At 50.2% G+C, this 16,459-nt stretch overlaps 2 protein-coding genes and 1 long non-coding RNA gene across 3 annotated transcripts; all 3 read left to right on the top strand.

Moving 5' to 3' along the window:
* The first annotated feature begins 250 nt into the window (after positions 1–250).
* On the top strand, positions 251–3,362 carry bub3 (BUB3 mitotic checkpoint protein). Its single transcript, XM_052069485.1, has 7 exons — positions 251–428; positions 1,222–1,416; positions 1,508–1,577; positions 1,759–1,910; positions 1,993–2,151; positions 2,518–2,692; positions 2,837–3,362. Exons 1-7 carry the CDS (start codon positions 426–428, stop codon positions 3,055–3,057), a joined length of 975 nt encoding a protein of 324 aa, XP_051925445.1. The 5' UTR covers positions 251–425; the 3' UTR covers positions 3,058–3,362.
* A 6,348-nt stretch (positions 3,363–9,710) lies between these two features.
* Positions 9,711–13,055, top strand: LOC127603353 (uncharacterized). The gene is made up of 3 exons (XR_007963040.1): positions 9,711–9,828; positions 12,285–12,398; positions 12,468–13,055. It is a non-coding gene; the product is annotated as an uncharacterized LOC127603353 (long non-coding RNA).
* A 384-nt stretch (positions 13,056–13,439) lies between these two features.
* LOC127603301 (G-protein coupled receptor 26-like) lies at positions 13,440–16,413 on the top strand. The gene is made up of 3 exons (XM_052069478.1): positions 13,440–14,917; positions 15,253–15,366; positions 15,549–16,413. The coding sequence occupies exons 1-3, from the start codon at positions 14,253–14,255 to the stop codon at positions 15,772–15,774; spliced, it is 1,005 nt and encodes a 334-aa protein (XP_051925438.1). The 5' UTR covers positions 13,440–14,252; the 3' UTR covers positions 15,775–16,413.
* Positions 16,414–16,459: the final 46 nt, after the last annotated feature.

The following is a 16,459-nucleotide window of genomic DNA, read 5'->3' as shown; positions in this document are numbered from 1 at the left end:
GCCAACGGTCATATCATCGTTCATGTTTTGCCCTTGTGTGCCTAATTTATAAAATCACTTCCCAACTGGAGGAACGAGATATAAAATCTGTCACAGGTCATTTCTGTAGACTAAACTAATGAGCATGCGCAAACCCGAGGGACCACCAACCACCATTTTCCCGTCTGATGTCACATGACCCACGTGGAGAGGCCGGAAGTACTCTGCGAATCAAACCAACCAATCAACAAGCAGGCGGGAAACGTGGGGATTTCGTTTCAGCTAATCAACAGCGACTTATCAATCGCTGGACCGCTTCACTCACCGATGTGGTTAGCGCGTTCAGTTCGACGAATATTTGTTTGTTTGCGACGTATTAAAAAAAAACTCGACTCGAGTTGATAATAAAATATTGTATTAGCTGTGGACCCCCTCGCCCAGGATAAATGGTAAGTCCATAGTGACGACTCACCACTACTACTAGCTTTAGCATTTACAACAGTCGGTTAGCTCCTGGCTAAGGCTAATTCCTGAATGCTCTTTACTGGAATGGGCGAGTTCTCCGAAAGATAAATATCGCTTAATTTAACACGCAGTACGCTCATATTTGTCAGCTGAATTAACTGTAACTATCTTGCTTTGTACTTAACCGAATAATTTTGGGGTTAAGCGAGTTGTTTGCGTCTCACGTTAACTGTTGTCGAGCTCGGCGATGACATAAACTAAGAATTCTTTCCCCCCTCTCATTCACTTCTTGAGAAAGACAATGGCATAGTCGTAGATTTTCTTCATGACAACACTGTAACAAAACACTCTTTTACGCCTTACCCAGTGAACACCGGCCCGAAATAAGTACTTTTACTCTTACGTAACGTAACGATGCTGTATACTGTCAGGTCTGAAAAAAACCCATTATCCTTAATGAATATGGCATCTAAATGTTCTACCATTAAACATGATGCAACGAGCCGTCAAGACTGAGTTGCCGGGCCGGTCCGTGTATATTCTCTGTCGTTTCTCATGGAGAGTTGTACACTTGATTCAAACATTTGCTATTTCTGTGGTTAATTCACTGATTTCGCAACTTAAAAACACCCCCCACCTCATGTCACTGGCCATGTTTATTGGAATTGTTGTTGAAATTTACTTTGATGTTCTCGGTATCTTAGAGGTGATGAAACTAAATCATGCTCACAAAAGAATCAGCATTTCAAGTGTGTCACCCGAGTTTGTGTTTTGCAGAGCATGGTCACGAGTGAGTACAAACTGAACCAGGGCCCAGAAGATGGAATCACCGCGGTCAAGTTCAGCCCCAGCACCGCCCACTTCCTGCTGGTGTCCTCCTGGGACTGCACCGTCCGCCTCTACGACGTGGTGGCCAACACCATGCGCATGAAGTATCAACACTCGGCTCCCGTTCTGGATTGTGCTTTTTATGTACGTAGCAGGCTCCGTGTCATTTAAATGTTTGCGTTTTAACGTGTTGCCATAAGAACACAACGTCCATTTTTGCCCTCTGCCCCATCAGGACCCGACACATGCATGGAGTGGAGATCTGGATACAAATTTGAAAATGCATGACTTGAACACGGATCAAGGTATGTGATAACCAAGGTTGTAATGAATAATTTCTCGACCACCCAAAAGTTCAGACGTTCTCGTCGGATTTTCCTGACACCCCCCCCCCCCCCCCCCCCGAGAAGATAACCAAAGTTTTTTTTGTATCGCCGGCAATGTAGGTTGTCAGAGTTTATATTGTGGTTTCTAATTTGGTTGCAGACACCATAGTGGGAAAGCACGACTCCGCCATCCGTTGTGTAGAACACTGTCCGGAGGTGAACGTCATGGTGACGGGGAGCTGGGACAGGTCAGTCCGACTCTGGGATCCCAGGGCGCCCTGCAACGCCGGCACCTTCACGCAACCAGATAGGGTATGTGGTCTTGGGATTCTTCAGGTGTTCCCAAAAAGTGCCCCGGTGTGTCTGACTCTGGATTCGCTCGTGTTCTTCAAAGGTGTACACCATGTCTGTAGCGGGCGACCGGCTGATTGTCGGCACGGCGGGGAGACGTGTGCTGGTTTGGGATCTGAGAAACATGGGCTATGTCCAGCAGAGGCGTGAGTCCAGTCTCAAGTTTCAGACCCGCTGCATACGAGCCTTCCCCAACAAGCAGGTATGGCCCAGGACAACAAGGAAAACCTTCGACTCGCGTCTTGGTCTGTCGTAGTGCCAAGACTGACGTGTGGGAGACGGAATGGTGCCGCAAGGCAATTTGCCGGAAAATACACAGAAGAAACGGTAGCAGTGCAAGTAGTATGGAAGAAGCATGGAACTAAATTTAGAATAAAACGTCTCTCGGTGAGCTTGGGAAAAAAATCGATTTGTGTGCAGCACAAAACTAAATCGATCTCCTTCACAAAGAGGGCCGACCACAGCTGATTTGAATGCAGCAGCCAAGGTGGCCATCCGAAGAGAGCCATTTCGAATGTTCCAAACCGTAGCTCACATTTGCTGTCGCCAACTTTTTCCCCGCCTGCAGGGCTACGTCTTGAGCTCCATCGAGGGCCGCGTGGCCGTGGAGTACCTGGACCCGAGTGTGGAGGTCCAAAAGAAGAAGTACGCCTTCAAGTGCCACCGGCTGAAGGACGTCGTCGAGCAAGTCTACCCCGTCAACGCCATCTCCTTTCACAGCGTGCACAACACCTTTGCAACGGGTACGTCGCCCTGGTCGGCTCCGGGCAAGACTCGGCTTCTAAACTGACAGCCCTCTTTCATGTGCCTTGACTTGTGCGTGAAAGGCTTCGACAGCCCAAATAATAACGATGTCGATCAATCCTTCTCCCATCTTTCCTTCCCAGGCGGCTCTGACGGCTTTGTTAACATTTGGGACCCGTTCAACAAGAAGCGCCTGTGCCAGTTCCACCGCTATCCGACCAGCATCGCGTCTTTGGCCTTCAACAGCGACGGCGGCCTGATCGCCATCGCCGCTTCCTACATGCACGAGATGGGCGACATCAGCCACCCGGAAGACGCCGTCTACATCCGCCAGGTCACCGACGCCGAGACCAAGCCCAAGTGAGTCCTTGCCACCTGTTTGGCGACGCTCCTCTCTGCCGTCATATGTCCGGGATGACAAACGGCTGGAAATTGTTCAGCCGTATGACTACGGTCACCGGCCGCGCACAAACCCCCTCCCGTCGATTTTAACTTTGTTCGCTCGCCTCCGCGTTTCAAAGCCTTTGCCCACCGGCATCCAGTCTCACTTTTATTCCACATCTTTGTATTTGTGTCGCGCGGTTGTGAGACTACCGCTACCTCCTATTGTGATCTTCTGTTGTTTGTTCAACTGTCGTCATCTCTTCATTAAAAACATTTTGAATAAGTTTTCCGTGGGTTACTTTGAGGTCTCCTCTCTGGTATGCGTAGCGCTCCCTCCGCTTCACCCAGGCGGTGGCCCGACGCAGATCAGACGGCGGCGGACTAAACCAGATCCCGCTTTATTGGCGAGGAAGTAATCGCGGCGGTCTGCGTCCGGTAGGCCGGCTAGCAGAGCAACTCTCGCCAGAAATGACGACGATGCTTCATTCGAGATCATCGAGATACAGAACAAAATGGGTACGGCGGCCAATTTCTTCCTCCTTCGGTTTGGGTTTTCAATTGCGCCTAATCGAATTTGTGAGGCCCTTCAGCCAAAGCAGCAGAGAAGATGGAGATATACAGTCAGTGATTCTATTTCAGGGGTAATGGCTCAGTGGGCCTCCGCCGCATCCTGGAAACGATTAGCTGGCTTTCGCGTCGGTCAATTCCCATGGTTGTGGACGGCTAATATGAAATGGCATTTCCACCGCTGCCCTTTTATTCGGGACACCGAATGGTACCAATTTTCATCACCTCTTGACCAATTGTTGTTCAAATTTATTATATGCTAAGATCTCACCGGTCATGAAGGGGCTCATGTGTTAGACTCACGAAAGCAAAGTCGTGTATTCTCGGGATGGCAGACATTTTGTTTGTTTCAAGAAAGGGAATGGCCAATTGCAGCTCGCACCCGATTGGCTTGCAGGAAGTCACTGCGGGCCGACAGCTTGGAGAGCAATTGGTACATGTGTTCCGCTAAACCTGGTCAGCTGTTGCCACTTGCAATAAAGAAAACGGGAAAATCTCTTTTCCTGGATCCCGACTGTATTGACTTTTTATTCTTTTTCCTTTTTCGCCGCGTAACGTCTTGTTTGTGGTTCTGCGCATGCTCGCTGCTAATGACATTGCACCATGCGTGTCTCTTCAAGCTGATTCATCTCCCATTTAAGTTGACCTTCATCGATTCCACAAGGACAAGCAGCAGTCGGCTTGACTTTTACCTTGTTAGCTTGTCAAACCTTGCGCTTGGTCTCATCTCGTCCATTTCCTGTCCCGGAGACGACACAAAAGATGACTTGTGTTGGATGTGTACACTGTGACGCCCCGAAACAGCTTGTCACCACAAAAAAAAAAAATAAGGAGTGATTTAAACTCCTTTTATCATGACTCCACAAAAGTACATACACTTGCTTGCACATGAAGCCACCAGCCATTGCTACAGCAACTAACCAACCCAAAGGACTACAATCCGTACAAAACTATGAAGAAACATCATCAAAGTGCGGTTTGGCGTAGAAAACGCTCAATCTGAGGTAAGTAAACAGAAGCGGTGTAATTATCTCAATCCCAAGGGTGTGCAAACGACTAACTCGTGTTATTTTCGCAGACCTGAACAGCGTCAGCGTGTCCCTCCTGAACACAGTGAGTACAATGTCATGAGTGGTTTTGCACTTTCATTTTTTTTTTTCTTACTTAAAAGAAAAATGGAATTAGTGGAGAGAGCATTTTAAAGTTATCGGTAAAAGCTTTTTTTTTTTCCTACCTACAAAAAAGGTACGAGGTAACTTACGAGACTAAACACTTTCACCAACCTGCCAATCCAATCCATTCCACGCAAAGAACCCGATTTTTATCCACCTTTTAATCGTGCAAAACAGACTACTTTGCGGAATTATATTTCCTTCAAGAAAAGCCCCAAAGCGACGTTATATTTGAGCTAACCATTGTTCATGGGCCTTGTAACCTCGTTCGCAGTGCTTTTTTTTGGGGGGGGGGAGCGTTAGTGGAGTTTTTGGAGAGGGTTGTAGGGTGTAATTCGCTTCGACACCCCATCCAAGCTGAGGACAATGCCCGGCCTGGCTAGATTTAGACGTGCAGGTAATTGAAGCATATCCATTTCAAACAGAATGTCTGGCCGCGTCGTCTTGTTTGTCCGCATTTACCGGAGATAACGGACTATCACGGTGCCTTTTCACAGCTCCATTTTCTTTCACTTTAGCATTAGGCAATTTTTCAATTATTGGTTTTTTTTTCTTCGTTTTCTCCCCTCCGTGTCCTTTCATCCGCCGGTCTGTCTGATAATGTCCGGGCCTTTTAGTTAATGGCGGCGACGATCGCGGCTCCCGCTGCCGGCCCTCGTCCATTTTGCGGGTCATTGTGGGAGCCCAATAGGCCTTTTATGAGCGCCACATCAAAAGGCAGATAAAGCATTAGAGGTGGCCGACGTACCCGCCGCTAGATATGCTCCCTCTTCCCTTTTGTCCGCTATTGAAAGTGATCACTTTAATCGTCGGTAAAGCTCGGCCAACGTGGCGCCCTGGCACGACGCCCGCACGCCTCTCGCCGTGACTAATTACTCGCCACAAAGGCCGCGACCATTTCACGTGCACACCTTTTCCCACCATTTACTTACTTGTTAGCGAGCGTTCAATAGAAAGGGAGGCGAGCCGGAGAGGAGACAATCGCGTGCGGCATTAGCGGTGTCGCGCGCTCGAGAGCTCGGCCATTGTGTGTTAATTTGCTAGGCCGGGAAAGAAATCTCGAAATAATGGCAGCTGTTCGCAGAGAGGAGCGCGCAGTCGCACAAAGACGTTGTTGTCGTTGGATCGCCGCCTTGTGCCAAAGACGTTGACAATTAGTAATGAGTGGCACCAAAGTGGAGTCCTTCCACGTTTGCCCGAGGGCCCGCTTTTGGTACAACGTGCTCGGCGGCCATCATCGAATAATTGCATCTTGAAGCTATCGAGGCGTGTCATGACCCAAAGGAGCATTTCTCTTGAAATCCCAAAAGTTGGGCTGTTCTAAATGTTAACCGACGGCCTCCCAGTGCGCCCGGACTGCCTTCTGCATAAGTCCAACGCGCCGAAGCCCCACGAGAGGTGATAGCAGCGCGCCTTGAAGGCCACCCTTCACGGTCGAGAATGGAATCGAACCCCCGCGGGCCAAGGTGGAGACCAAGTGGTCTGCGTGACCCCGGTCTGGCCCAAGTCCACCTCTGACTTGAAGCGACGGCTGGACGAGCATCGCCATCTATCTTGGCGGTGCGAGGACACGTCCTCTTGTTTACCTTCTGCTGCTGCTCATAAATCTTGCCCCTGGTTGACTGTCAACTTTGCCGTCAGAAAACTCGGCTTGCGTGGGTTTTTTTGTTGGGACGCACAACTATTGGATTGAAGGCGTGCACCCATTTTTTCACTTTCATTCTTTGAGAATGAAAAGGAAACCGAGAGGTCTCTACCTGATGGATTGATTTGGTGATTGAGAAGTCTCAGTGCCTTCTGACCATCGTCATGAGCTACGATTTAGCTCCAAGGAGAACAAGGGACTATGTTTAGTGTGCTTCGGGGTACGCAACACTGCTGCTCTTCCCATTAGGGAGGACTTGAGTTTAACTGACCCCAGCAGTCAAACTTGCATGACCTGCGTTTGAAGAGGCGGTCTAAAGAGCATCCACGGAAAGAAAAAATGTTGCTCGAGGTGTGAAGCCTCCCATTATTAATCACCCGGTCCGCTAAAGACATAAATCAACTCCGGTTTTGAGAGACCTCAAGATGGCCGAACTTTACTTGGTGACACGGTTCGTCCGCGTCAGCTGTCACCAAGTGCGCTTGCCCCAAGCCATGACCGTATCTTGAGGGCAGGCCAAGTTCGGAATCGTGTCATAGCGTCTGCTTCCCCGGATGACAGGAAGCGCATTAGACTCAATGACCACTGTCATCCAGACTTTCATTTCCATAACCTGTGAGAGGGGGACAGAGAGGGGGAGAGGGGGGGCGGGCTCTGGTTGTCTGGCTGCGTGTAGAGGGCTCAATCTATGACTGATTTAATTTGCTCTCTGTCAACATCTCTTAACAGCGTTAACCACAAAGCACGCTCCCGCCCGCCCCCTCCCGAACCGACTCCATTAAACTGCCAAATCGGGTTTCAAGACCGTACTGATGCCGCCCGTGATTCGGGGTGATTATGACAACAGCAGACAATGGGCCAAAGTGTCTGCTAAGTAGTTTAGCGCTAATTTCGCCCAACTGTAACAGATGGCAGGCACACGGCACTGTCTGGATGCGCGGCAATTATCCTTTACATTAAAAGAACAATAGTGGGGTCAGAGGAAATGACTTGAGGCACATAGGACCAACTCAAATTTGAAAATGTCAAATTGCAGAATGACAAATGACAATTTGCTCTCCTAAAGGCAGAAGGCCTCTCTTGGAGGACAGAAGCAAATTCAGTTTGCATTCAGCGTTCATCCACTTGAGCCATCTTTATTCTCCTCAATTAGCCAGAATGGCTTCTCCAAAGTGTAATTAAGTGTCTGCCGCGCTCGGCCTCTGCATTATTCATAGCCGCCTATTGATCGTATCTGGCGGCCGCAGCCTTATCTCGCGCGGCTTCTGCTCTATGAAAACAGGAAAAATTCAAACGGGGAACGCACTTTGACTGCGTTGTTGTAAATAGTCAGTTGCTTCTGCAACAATTTGTTGCAGTGACTTAACCAAAAGTACCCCGTGGGCCTGTCACAGCATATATAGGTGCCAAGCTGGCACTTGTGGCGGAAATTAGCAACTTTTCAGACAAACTCAGCTGCTTGCGGGGAGGCTGTGGCAGTCGTAAAATTGGGAAGGGATGCGTTTAAATACAATACATCCTGATTTATGTAGCACCTTCACAACAGCTGCAGCTGTAACAAATAAATAGTTGAACACTTTAGCACCATCCTAAAAATTTGTTGGCTACACTGTATCAGAGTGGGCGCTTTGGTCCCCCCCTCCAAAAAAAAAGAAAAATCCAATGTTATGAGATGACACAACGCACTTCATTCCATAGTCAAATAAATTATTTCCCAATGAATATTAATGTTTTCTTTAACCCGAGTGAAGCAGTAATGTGTCAAAACATGAACCCTCACCACGTCGCGTGTCCATAAATTAGCAAAAGTGAGCCACAAGGGCCCTCCGGCATCAACTAGCAAGGCGTACGGAAGCGGCGTTGAGTCATCGGCGCGCGAGCAGACGCCGGGACACTCGAGCGGCTCGTTGGCGGCTTCATCCGGCGTCTTGGCGGCGTGTAATTGCGCAGATCGCCGCCCTTCTCTGGCTTCCTACACGCGCTGGGAAATGATTTCCAATTATTATTTCCAATTCCCTGTCGAGAGCGACGCTGCAATTACACAAAGCTGAGCATCGTGCTCACTTTTGGCCGCAATTTCCATTTATTTATTTTTGTTAAGCAAACCTGTTTGGCTAATAGAGGCTAATTTCATGGCGCTGAGAGAGCCAACCGTTCGGTTGCAGCGAATGAAAGAGTTGCGTTGCTTTGATTCGAAAGGCAGATATGTCTCGCACATGGTATAGTCACGGGGATGCAAGGCGGAGATTTTGTTTCCGGGTTTTGAATTTTTTTTTTTTTATATACAGATTACTCTTGTGAATCATCGTTGCAGCCTTACAATAATGTGTTTGTAGCCAAAGCGCATCAATTAAAGACCTATCCGTATCCACTGTCTCTCTAGAACTGCGCAGGATAAAACCACAGACCAACAGCAAGCACGTATCCGTTCGCTTTTCTCAAAATCTTCCCATTGAACAACGTGACGTAGTAGACGACAAACGTACTGTACGTAACCTGCAGTTGACTCATTCCGAACACTCTTACATGCGCGCGCACAGACAGTAATTACCGCTCAATCTATTCAAATTGAATGAAGCCAGAGCTGTGGTCTAAGAATATAGACCATAATTAATAAATTACAGCCTCTCTACTCAATCATTCTCCACTTTGGGCGACTTGGGGGAGGGGGTAGACAGCCCTTTCTCCTCCACAGAGTAATTGACTGCGCCCCTGCAAACGCACCTTGAGCCCACACACACACACACACACACAGAGTGACGGCTAAGTGAGCTAGCGAGGGGGCTCGTATCGCACATCTTGCGGCCTGTTTGTTTACAAGTCACAAATCAAAAGGAGGCATTATTCCTGGGCTCTCCAAAATGCGCCTCGGGGAGGTATCTGGTTTCCTTTGACTCCAGAAATGACCCCCCTGCCCCTCAACCCCAAATCGCAAAAGCCCTCCAGCTCCCCTTTGGCAGCTCGTGCAGCATGAGCAAGATGGCTGAACGTTGGGCTGTTCCTTCTGGTGTGCGCGCCTTGGCCACTCTCTCGGTCACCGTTCAACGCAGCAAACTTTGGTGCTCGAGGGCCACATTACGGACAGGCGGTCAAAAGTACATTTTGGGAAAACTCTTGGTGGGTGGCAAATGGGCTCATCCTTTCAGTTCAAAAAGTTTGATGATGTTCTCCTCTCACCAGAGAGCCAGGAAGGCGTCAGCGCATCCGACATCCGGGCCACGTAATCCTCCCTCAGGAAGTGGTCGAGCTGGTCGTCGGGCACCGGCTCGCGCTGCGGCGAAGGGAAGGCCACCGTGGGGAAGAAGAGGCTCTGGTGACCTCAGATGACCGCTGAAGTGCGACGTCTTGATCTGGAGGGGGCAACAAGGTAACGAGAAGTCACTTCATTACTTCCGCCCAAGGAGCTTTCAAACTATGATGTCGCAACCGACTGCGCGGGAAGTTTAGATTGGGACGGCTTACATTTGCAGCAAGATTGACTTTACTTTTGGAGCACTTTGATGCCAACTTGTACGTTGAGAGTCAGATTTATGGATGGTACGGTATGGAAAACGCAGCCTATGTTTGGCGCAAATCGGAAGTGGGATCAACCCCTTCGGTGGAATTTTGCTTTGAAGGGGTTGAATTTGGTCGCTTTCTGTATTCAGTGTGCAATGATCCTTGATTGGAAATGCCTCAAACCCCCCCCCCCCCCCCCCCCCCCCCCGCCCACCTCATTTTACACAATCTACAATTGCCGCCTACGATTAGCGTCACTTTGTGTAAACCAATCAAGTTAAAGGGGCTCCTCCAAACAATTTCCCCCCACGTTGTGTGTGTGTCGGGAGATTGAAGCGAAGCTCTCCGTCGATGAAGTGGGTCACACGAGGCGCCAGCTGTGTTTTTCAGCACCTGTCCTCTTCCCTCCCCCCAACATGAACATAATTCCGGCCTTTCTACTGAAGAGCAGCCACTCGTCAAGTTTCGGAAGCCTCGACAAGTGTTGGAAATTTGCATCCAAATTGCCCCGGTGACTCTCTTAACCCCGCCTGCGCTTTGGATGAAAACCATTGGCCGGACAATCGGTTGGACCTCGGACACGAGTGTGCCCGTTTGACACGAGCTATTTGAAAAGTTCTTCTTTTTTTTTTTTTTACTGTGATGGCCTTGTGAGGGTCTTCAAATTGTTCGATGCAGGTGTTGCTCAAGTTCTGATCCTTTTCTTTCACTTGAAAGTGCCACTTTTGGTCGTGGGCCGACACCAGACCTCGCCATGCTTTGATGTCGATGCAGAAGATTCCTTTGCCTCGGCTCGTGACAAATAATATCAATACAAATCCCCTTGGTACGGACTCGCATTTACAATGTAATATATATTTTGGGGGGCCGAGATGAAGAAGGAGATTGACTTCTTCCCGCCTGAACTTGCTCGTCGACAGAAAGATCGACGGCATTCTCGCATCCTCGCAGAGAGGATATTACAAAAGCGAGGGTGGCGTATTTGAATTCGCTCGCAGCCGCAAATATCTCCATGCGGTTACAAACAATATCCGCGCGGCCCCAAATACGGGCGTGAGAGAGCTTAATATGAGAGCAGATAGCCAAATCAGCTGCCGCGCGTGGGCCTGAATGGAAGCCAATAAACAAGAGGCCACTCTGCTCCACCTGACCTTCACTTCTGGCTTGGAGATCGGCGGCGACAACGCAATGCAGCCGCAACCTCAATAAAAGACAAAACAATGGAGGGAGATAAAGAGAGATTAAATTAAAGCAGAAGCGATAGCGACCAAAGCGGCGCTGTGCTTTCATATTGTCCGCCGTTGACACCTTTTGGAATCATTTTGCCATTTGCGGCCGCATTTGTCGGTTTGTTCGAGTTGCGCAAACGATGCAACGTTCATTTTAGAATGCGTGACTGATTCAGTGCTGGAACGAACCATTAGAGAGAGAAAAGAGACGGACTGACTAATTACCATTGTTGTTTATTTGGAGCATCTCAGAGTGTGGGTGGTACGTGAAGGTATGACTTCCTAACCGCAGTTCGGTTGGATTTGTCTTATCCGTTCAAGACCCGTACCCTAACCCAAACCGGAACATTTGCAAACGTTGAACATAAACCCGTGTCAAGAGGTCATGCTTGATGCTCACCCCAAAAAAGGCAGCAGCATTTTTTGCATCCTTTGTCTCAGAGTAGGCGGGTCTGGTGGACCGCTAAATGTTGCGGCCAGCGGAGCGAGTGTACCAAATGAATATAATTGATACAATAATGGGGGTATGGATTTCTCTATCCAACACTCGGCGTCTCGCCTTGTTGAATCCGCCATTTCCATTTTTAAACTATCCTTTGAAACCAAGTGTCTCATTTGGCAAAGTGGGCTAATAGCGCTATTCATTTACCGCTGGACTCCTTCAATTATTAACACGAAGGGGGCTGGGGGGTGGGGGGGGGGTCACCCCCAGGTGCTGAATTTCCAGCGAGGAAAAAGAAAGAACTTCACCGGCCCAATCAAACGTGAGTGGTCAGGGAGGTGTAAGAGGAGGGCGGCAGCTGGCCGGGCCACCTCCAGCAAATGGCCTGAAATTGTCAGCGGGTCGCAATCACCTGCACTTTCAAGGACCCTTTCATGTCAGCGGAGGGAAGAGAGTGGTCGCAAAAGACCGCAGCCTTTGGGGATTCTTGACTTGACAAATACACTTCTTGGCAGAAAAAGACACAAATGAATCAGGTCCTGGGAGGCCTGGAAAACCGGCAGAACGGCGGCCCGCGAGGACCGACTTCGGTCATAGACCTTGCTCACAAATATTTATGGAAATTCGAAGATGGAGACTTGCCTCCTTTTCTAGAAAACCACTTGGTTCCTGCAACAACAACAACAACAACAAACCTGTGGCTGTGGCAGTGAAATGTCCAAACGGACGCTTTGTCTTTGAGGTGACATAAAATCCACACATCACAAGGTAGTTTTTTTTTGTTTTTTTTTAATGTTGTTGTTGCTTTGAGCTTTGCTAACTTTCAGACACCCTCAGATGGGTGGAACATGAAGCGATGCAAGTTGCTGAACTGATGACAAGATACGACGATGCCCGACCAGCACCTTTTAAACAAGTAAGGAGATATTTTGAAACGCCTTCGCTTAGATGAAAGCTTCACACTTGTGAGCGCTGCTTCGTGTTTTCGTTTTGAACCAAACGACAGACTTTGGCACCATTAAAAGGGGCTCGCGTACGGGAGTGTTTTTCGCAAATGTTTTCTTCACGGTTTGATCCTGAAACAAGTTTGTTCATGCTTACATTAGGTTTGGACTGGGAGACGTCAACTTTCTTTTTAAAAAGGAAAAATAAATGCATGTTTTATGGCCAAAGAAGAGGAAAAAAATGACCATTCCTTCCCAGTAATTGTAAATGTATATTGCCACCTACAGAAAAAAGCTTCTTACTGCATTCGAGACGAATTTGTTTCGAGTTTTATTTAAGACACTCGAGTGCGCCACAAGAGTGCGCCAGAGATTAAATTGTTCTCAGGAAGTCTTTTATTTTTTATTTTTTAAATGCTCATGCTGGTAATGCCGCAATGCCTCGCGAGAGGGCGACAGCGATTGAATGACCCGATTTGAGCACGTGACCCCATTAAATGTTTAGGAAGTTGGAGGACATGCAGTGTATTTCCTAACCATTCACCGAATTCAAAAATATATATTATCTATCATGCATTTAATGCGTGAGCTATTCCTAGGAACACAAGCGTAGTTTTTGTAATTATTCAGCATGGTCGTATGCAATGCTGGAGCTCGCCCACTTGGGATTTTGCACAAAGGTGCAAAATGTGACATTTATTGAAGTCCATATTTAATGGCGGTATATCCCCTGGAGATGAATCATCTCTGTCGAATGGGATCTCCGTACGCCAAAGAATCACTAAATCAAACATTGCACAATGTCGCAGAGGCTGACGCTGGTTTGTCCGCATTTGTTGGCTCTTCTGACTGTCAACGCTTTGATTCCTCCTTCCTTCGCAAAAGTCGTCAAAGTTCTCAAAGAGGGGAACCCCGAGCTCAGGTTGAAAAGGCGAGCGTAGCCCGCGGCTCGCGTTCAGCCGGTTGGCGCGGGCCTGTCAGTCGGCGGGAAATCAAGTGTGGGATGGGAAGCGGCAGCCCGTTCAAACGGACGCCGGCGGAGCGAAAAGGGAGGAGAGCTGCGGGCCCTCTCGCGCGCTGTCAAGTCAGTGCGCTCTTTCACTCATCTGACACCAGGAATTAGCCTCAAACGGATGTCAAAAGCACTGCGCGTCGAGGGAGAGTTGCATTACTGAGGATTATTTGAATTTTTTTTGTCGTTTCTTCACTGATAAATGACCTCTTTGTGCATTTTGTGCATTTCAAAGCTTTCAGCCTCCTATGCCAAAGTGTGCACCTGCGTCTGAGAGTCTTCGCTGGATGAAGCCCACACAGTGAGCAGAGAAGCGCATCACAGGTTTGCAGAAACCCCCCGCCTGGACGCGCCGTTCGCTTGACTCTTCACCCAAACAACAACGACAAACAGCAAAACGCAGGGAAGCCTTCTCTCTCTCTCTCTCCTCCCTCTCTCTCACTCGCTCGCTCATCTTTGAAGCAATGTAGCGGCGAGGAGAGCAGGGGGCTTCTCCTTGCACCCGGGGGAGCGTGGCGGGTGCACGCAGTCGACCGCGGCCGCTTGAGGAGCACCGCGCCCGCCGAGTGTTGCCTCTTCTCGCGCTCCCCCTCCTTTTTTCTTTAAAAAAAAAAAATATATATATATATATATTTGTGGCGCAGCGCCGCGCGGCTTGGGAGGACGATGGACGGCGCCGAGGCGTTGGTGTTCGGCTCGGTGCTGGCGGTCATCGTGGTGTCGCTGCTGTCCAACGCGCTGGTGCTGATCTGCTTCGCGTACAGCCCCGAGATCCGCAAGCAGGCCGCGGGGCTCCTGAACGCCAACCTGACCTTGTGCAACCTGTTGCTGACCGTGGCCAACATGCCGCTGACGCTGGGCGCCCTGGCCAGCCGCGCGCAGCCCGGCGGCGACGACCTGTGCCGGGCGGCGGGCTTCCTGGAGACCCTGCTGTCCACCAACGCCATGCTGAGCATGGCGGCGCTCAGCGCGGACCGCTGGCTCGCCGTCGTCTTCCCGCTGCGCTACCACTCCAAGATGCGGCGCCGCGACGCCGCCCTGGTGCTGGGCTACACCTGGGCGCACTCGCTGGGCTTCTCGGCGGCCGCCGCCGGCCTCTCGTGGCTGGGCTACCACCGCCTCTACGCCGCGTGCACGCTGGGCGCGCCGCCGCGAGGCCGGGCGCAGTTCGCCGTCTTCAGCGTCCTCTTCCACTCCTTCACCTTCCTGCTGTCCCTCGTCGTGCTGTGCGTCGCCTACCTGAAAGTGCTCAAAGTGGCCCGCTTCCACTGCAGGAGGATTGACGTCATCACCATGCAAACGCTGGTGCTGCTGGTGGACATCCATCCCAGGTACGAGCTCATCGCCCTCCGCCAAATAGCGCCCGAGTCGAGAGTCGGCAGAGGCCCTTCTATGGTCCAAAGTCTTTCCCTCTCCAAGAAGCCCCTCACACGCAAATAATACCCCCAAACGATGTTTTTACGGTGTCGTTTTTCATCATGCAAATGATGTTGACGCTCCTTTTGACTTTTTTGCTCCCGCCACCAAGGAAGTGAACTGAGCCATTTCATGATGGCAGTTCCTTTTTGTTTTGTTACCTCCACCGAGGAGTTTCCGTGACCATGCGCAACGTTTATTCCTTAGCGAGATGGAGCGCTCGGCCCTTAGCAAACGTTTGTCTTTGCAGCGTTCGACAGCGCTGCCTGGAGGAGCAGCGGCGGCGGCGGCAGCGAGCCACCAGGAAGATCAGCACCTTCATCGGCACCTTCATGCTCTGCTTCGCTCCCTACGTCATCACGAGGTGAGCGACGACACTTTTGGGAGAGCCCCTCGTCTGTCCCCCCCCCCCAGCACTCGGCAGCGTGAAAGAACGCACGTAAATAAGTCCCGGTCGGTGAGCGAGCGCGTCGCTCGGCGAGTCGGCACGTTACTATTTTCTAAGCGGGACGTGCTCGCCATCGGCCTTGCGTCTGCCGCCCGCAGGATCGTGGAGTTGTTCCCGTCGGTGCCCATCAGCCCCCACTGGGGGGCGCTGTCCAAGTGCTTGGCGTACAGCAAGGCGGCTTGCGACCCCTTCGTCTACTCGCTCCTGCGCCACCAGTACCGCAAGACCTGCGGCGACATCGCCGACCGGCTGCTCAAACGCTGCCGCTCCTCCGACGAGTCGGGCCCGGAGGGCCGAGGCGCCGCCTTACCCGGGGCGCGGTGACCCTCGAGGGCGCGCCGCGGTTGACGGAGGACCGCCGTGGATGAAGCTCACAAGAGCCTCACGGTAGCTATACTGAATCTTGCGCCACGTTACTTCCTTCCGTCCTGAAGAGCGCTACAGAGCACTGGACGCTCCCGAGCAGGTCCCTTGATTGGACTGGAGTGCATCTTAATCCAGATGATTGCAGGTAGCCACAAGGACTTTTCTTCCTCTACAAGTGGATGGAAAAATGCCAAATCTGATTCAGATTTTTTTTTTTCTGCCTCCACTGATTGTGCTTTGTGACGGGCTGATTGGATCCGTTCTGGGCCCTCTGCGAGACGACTCGATGCTGTTTTTTTTAAAAAAAACATGCATTTCTTTGTTTGTTTATTTATTTATCTTCTCAAGAAGGACCAACCGCAAGAACATTTGAATTTGCGATGAAGAGATTTCTAGACCGATGTTTGCAGAGCGATGTTTGTCCGCTTCCTGCCCTGTTCGTTCGTTGTTGTTGACAAACGGCGAGTTGAGTGTCAATGGGCACGACGGCAAATTGGCCCAAAGTGTGGGTCCAACTTCACTCGCCCAAAAAGCTGGTGACCGTCGTTGTCGTGAGAAAGAAAACCTCAATAAAAAGCCATTCCTTTTCCGACTTAATCGCGTGAAAGAGTTTTTTTTTCTTTCATGCTGGCCAGCCGTCCCA

This window comes from Hippocampus zosterae, chromosome 7 (assembly GCF_025434085.1).
Source record: "Hippocampus zosterae strain Florida chromosome 7, ASM2543408v3, whole genome shotgun sequence".
In the NCBI taxonomy this organism is placed as follows: Eukaryota; Metazoa; Chordata; class Actinopteri; order Syngnathiformes; family Syngnathidae; genus Hippocampus; species Hippocampus zosterae.
This window is presented reverse-complemented; position numbering and strand designations above follow the sequence as displayed.

Excerpts from the sequence above, each read along its gene's own strand:
- bub3 (XM_052069485.1), top strand. Across the intron at positions 1,417-1,507 it reads TTCTGGATTGTGCTTTTTAT|GACCCGACACATGCATGGAG; the intron begins GTACGTAGCAGG and ends CTGCCCCATCAG. Across the intron at positions 2,152-2,517 it reads GAGCCTTCCCCAACAAGCAG|GGCTACGTCTTGAGCTCCAT; the intron begins GTATGGCCCAGG and ends CCCCGCCTGCAG.
- LOC127603301 (XM_052069478.1), top strand. The coding sequence starts at position 14,253 with ATGGACGGCGCCGAGGCGTTGGTGTTCGGCTCGGTGCTGGCGGTCATC. Across the intron at positions 14,918-15,252 it reads CTGGTGGACATCCATCCCAG|CGTTCGACAGCGCTGCCTGG; the intron begins GTACGAGCTCAT and ends TTGTCTTTGCAG. Across the intron at positions 15,367-15,548 it reads GCTCCCTACGTCATCACGAG|GATCGTGGAGTTGTTCCCGT; the intron begins GTGAGCGACGAC and ends TGCCGCCCGCAG.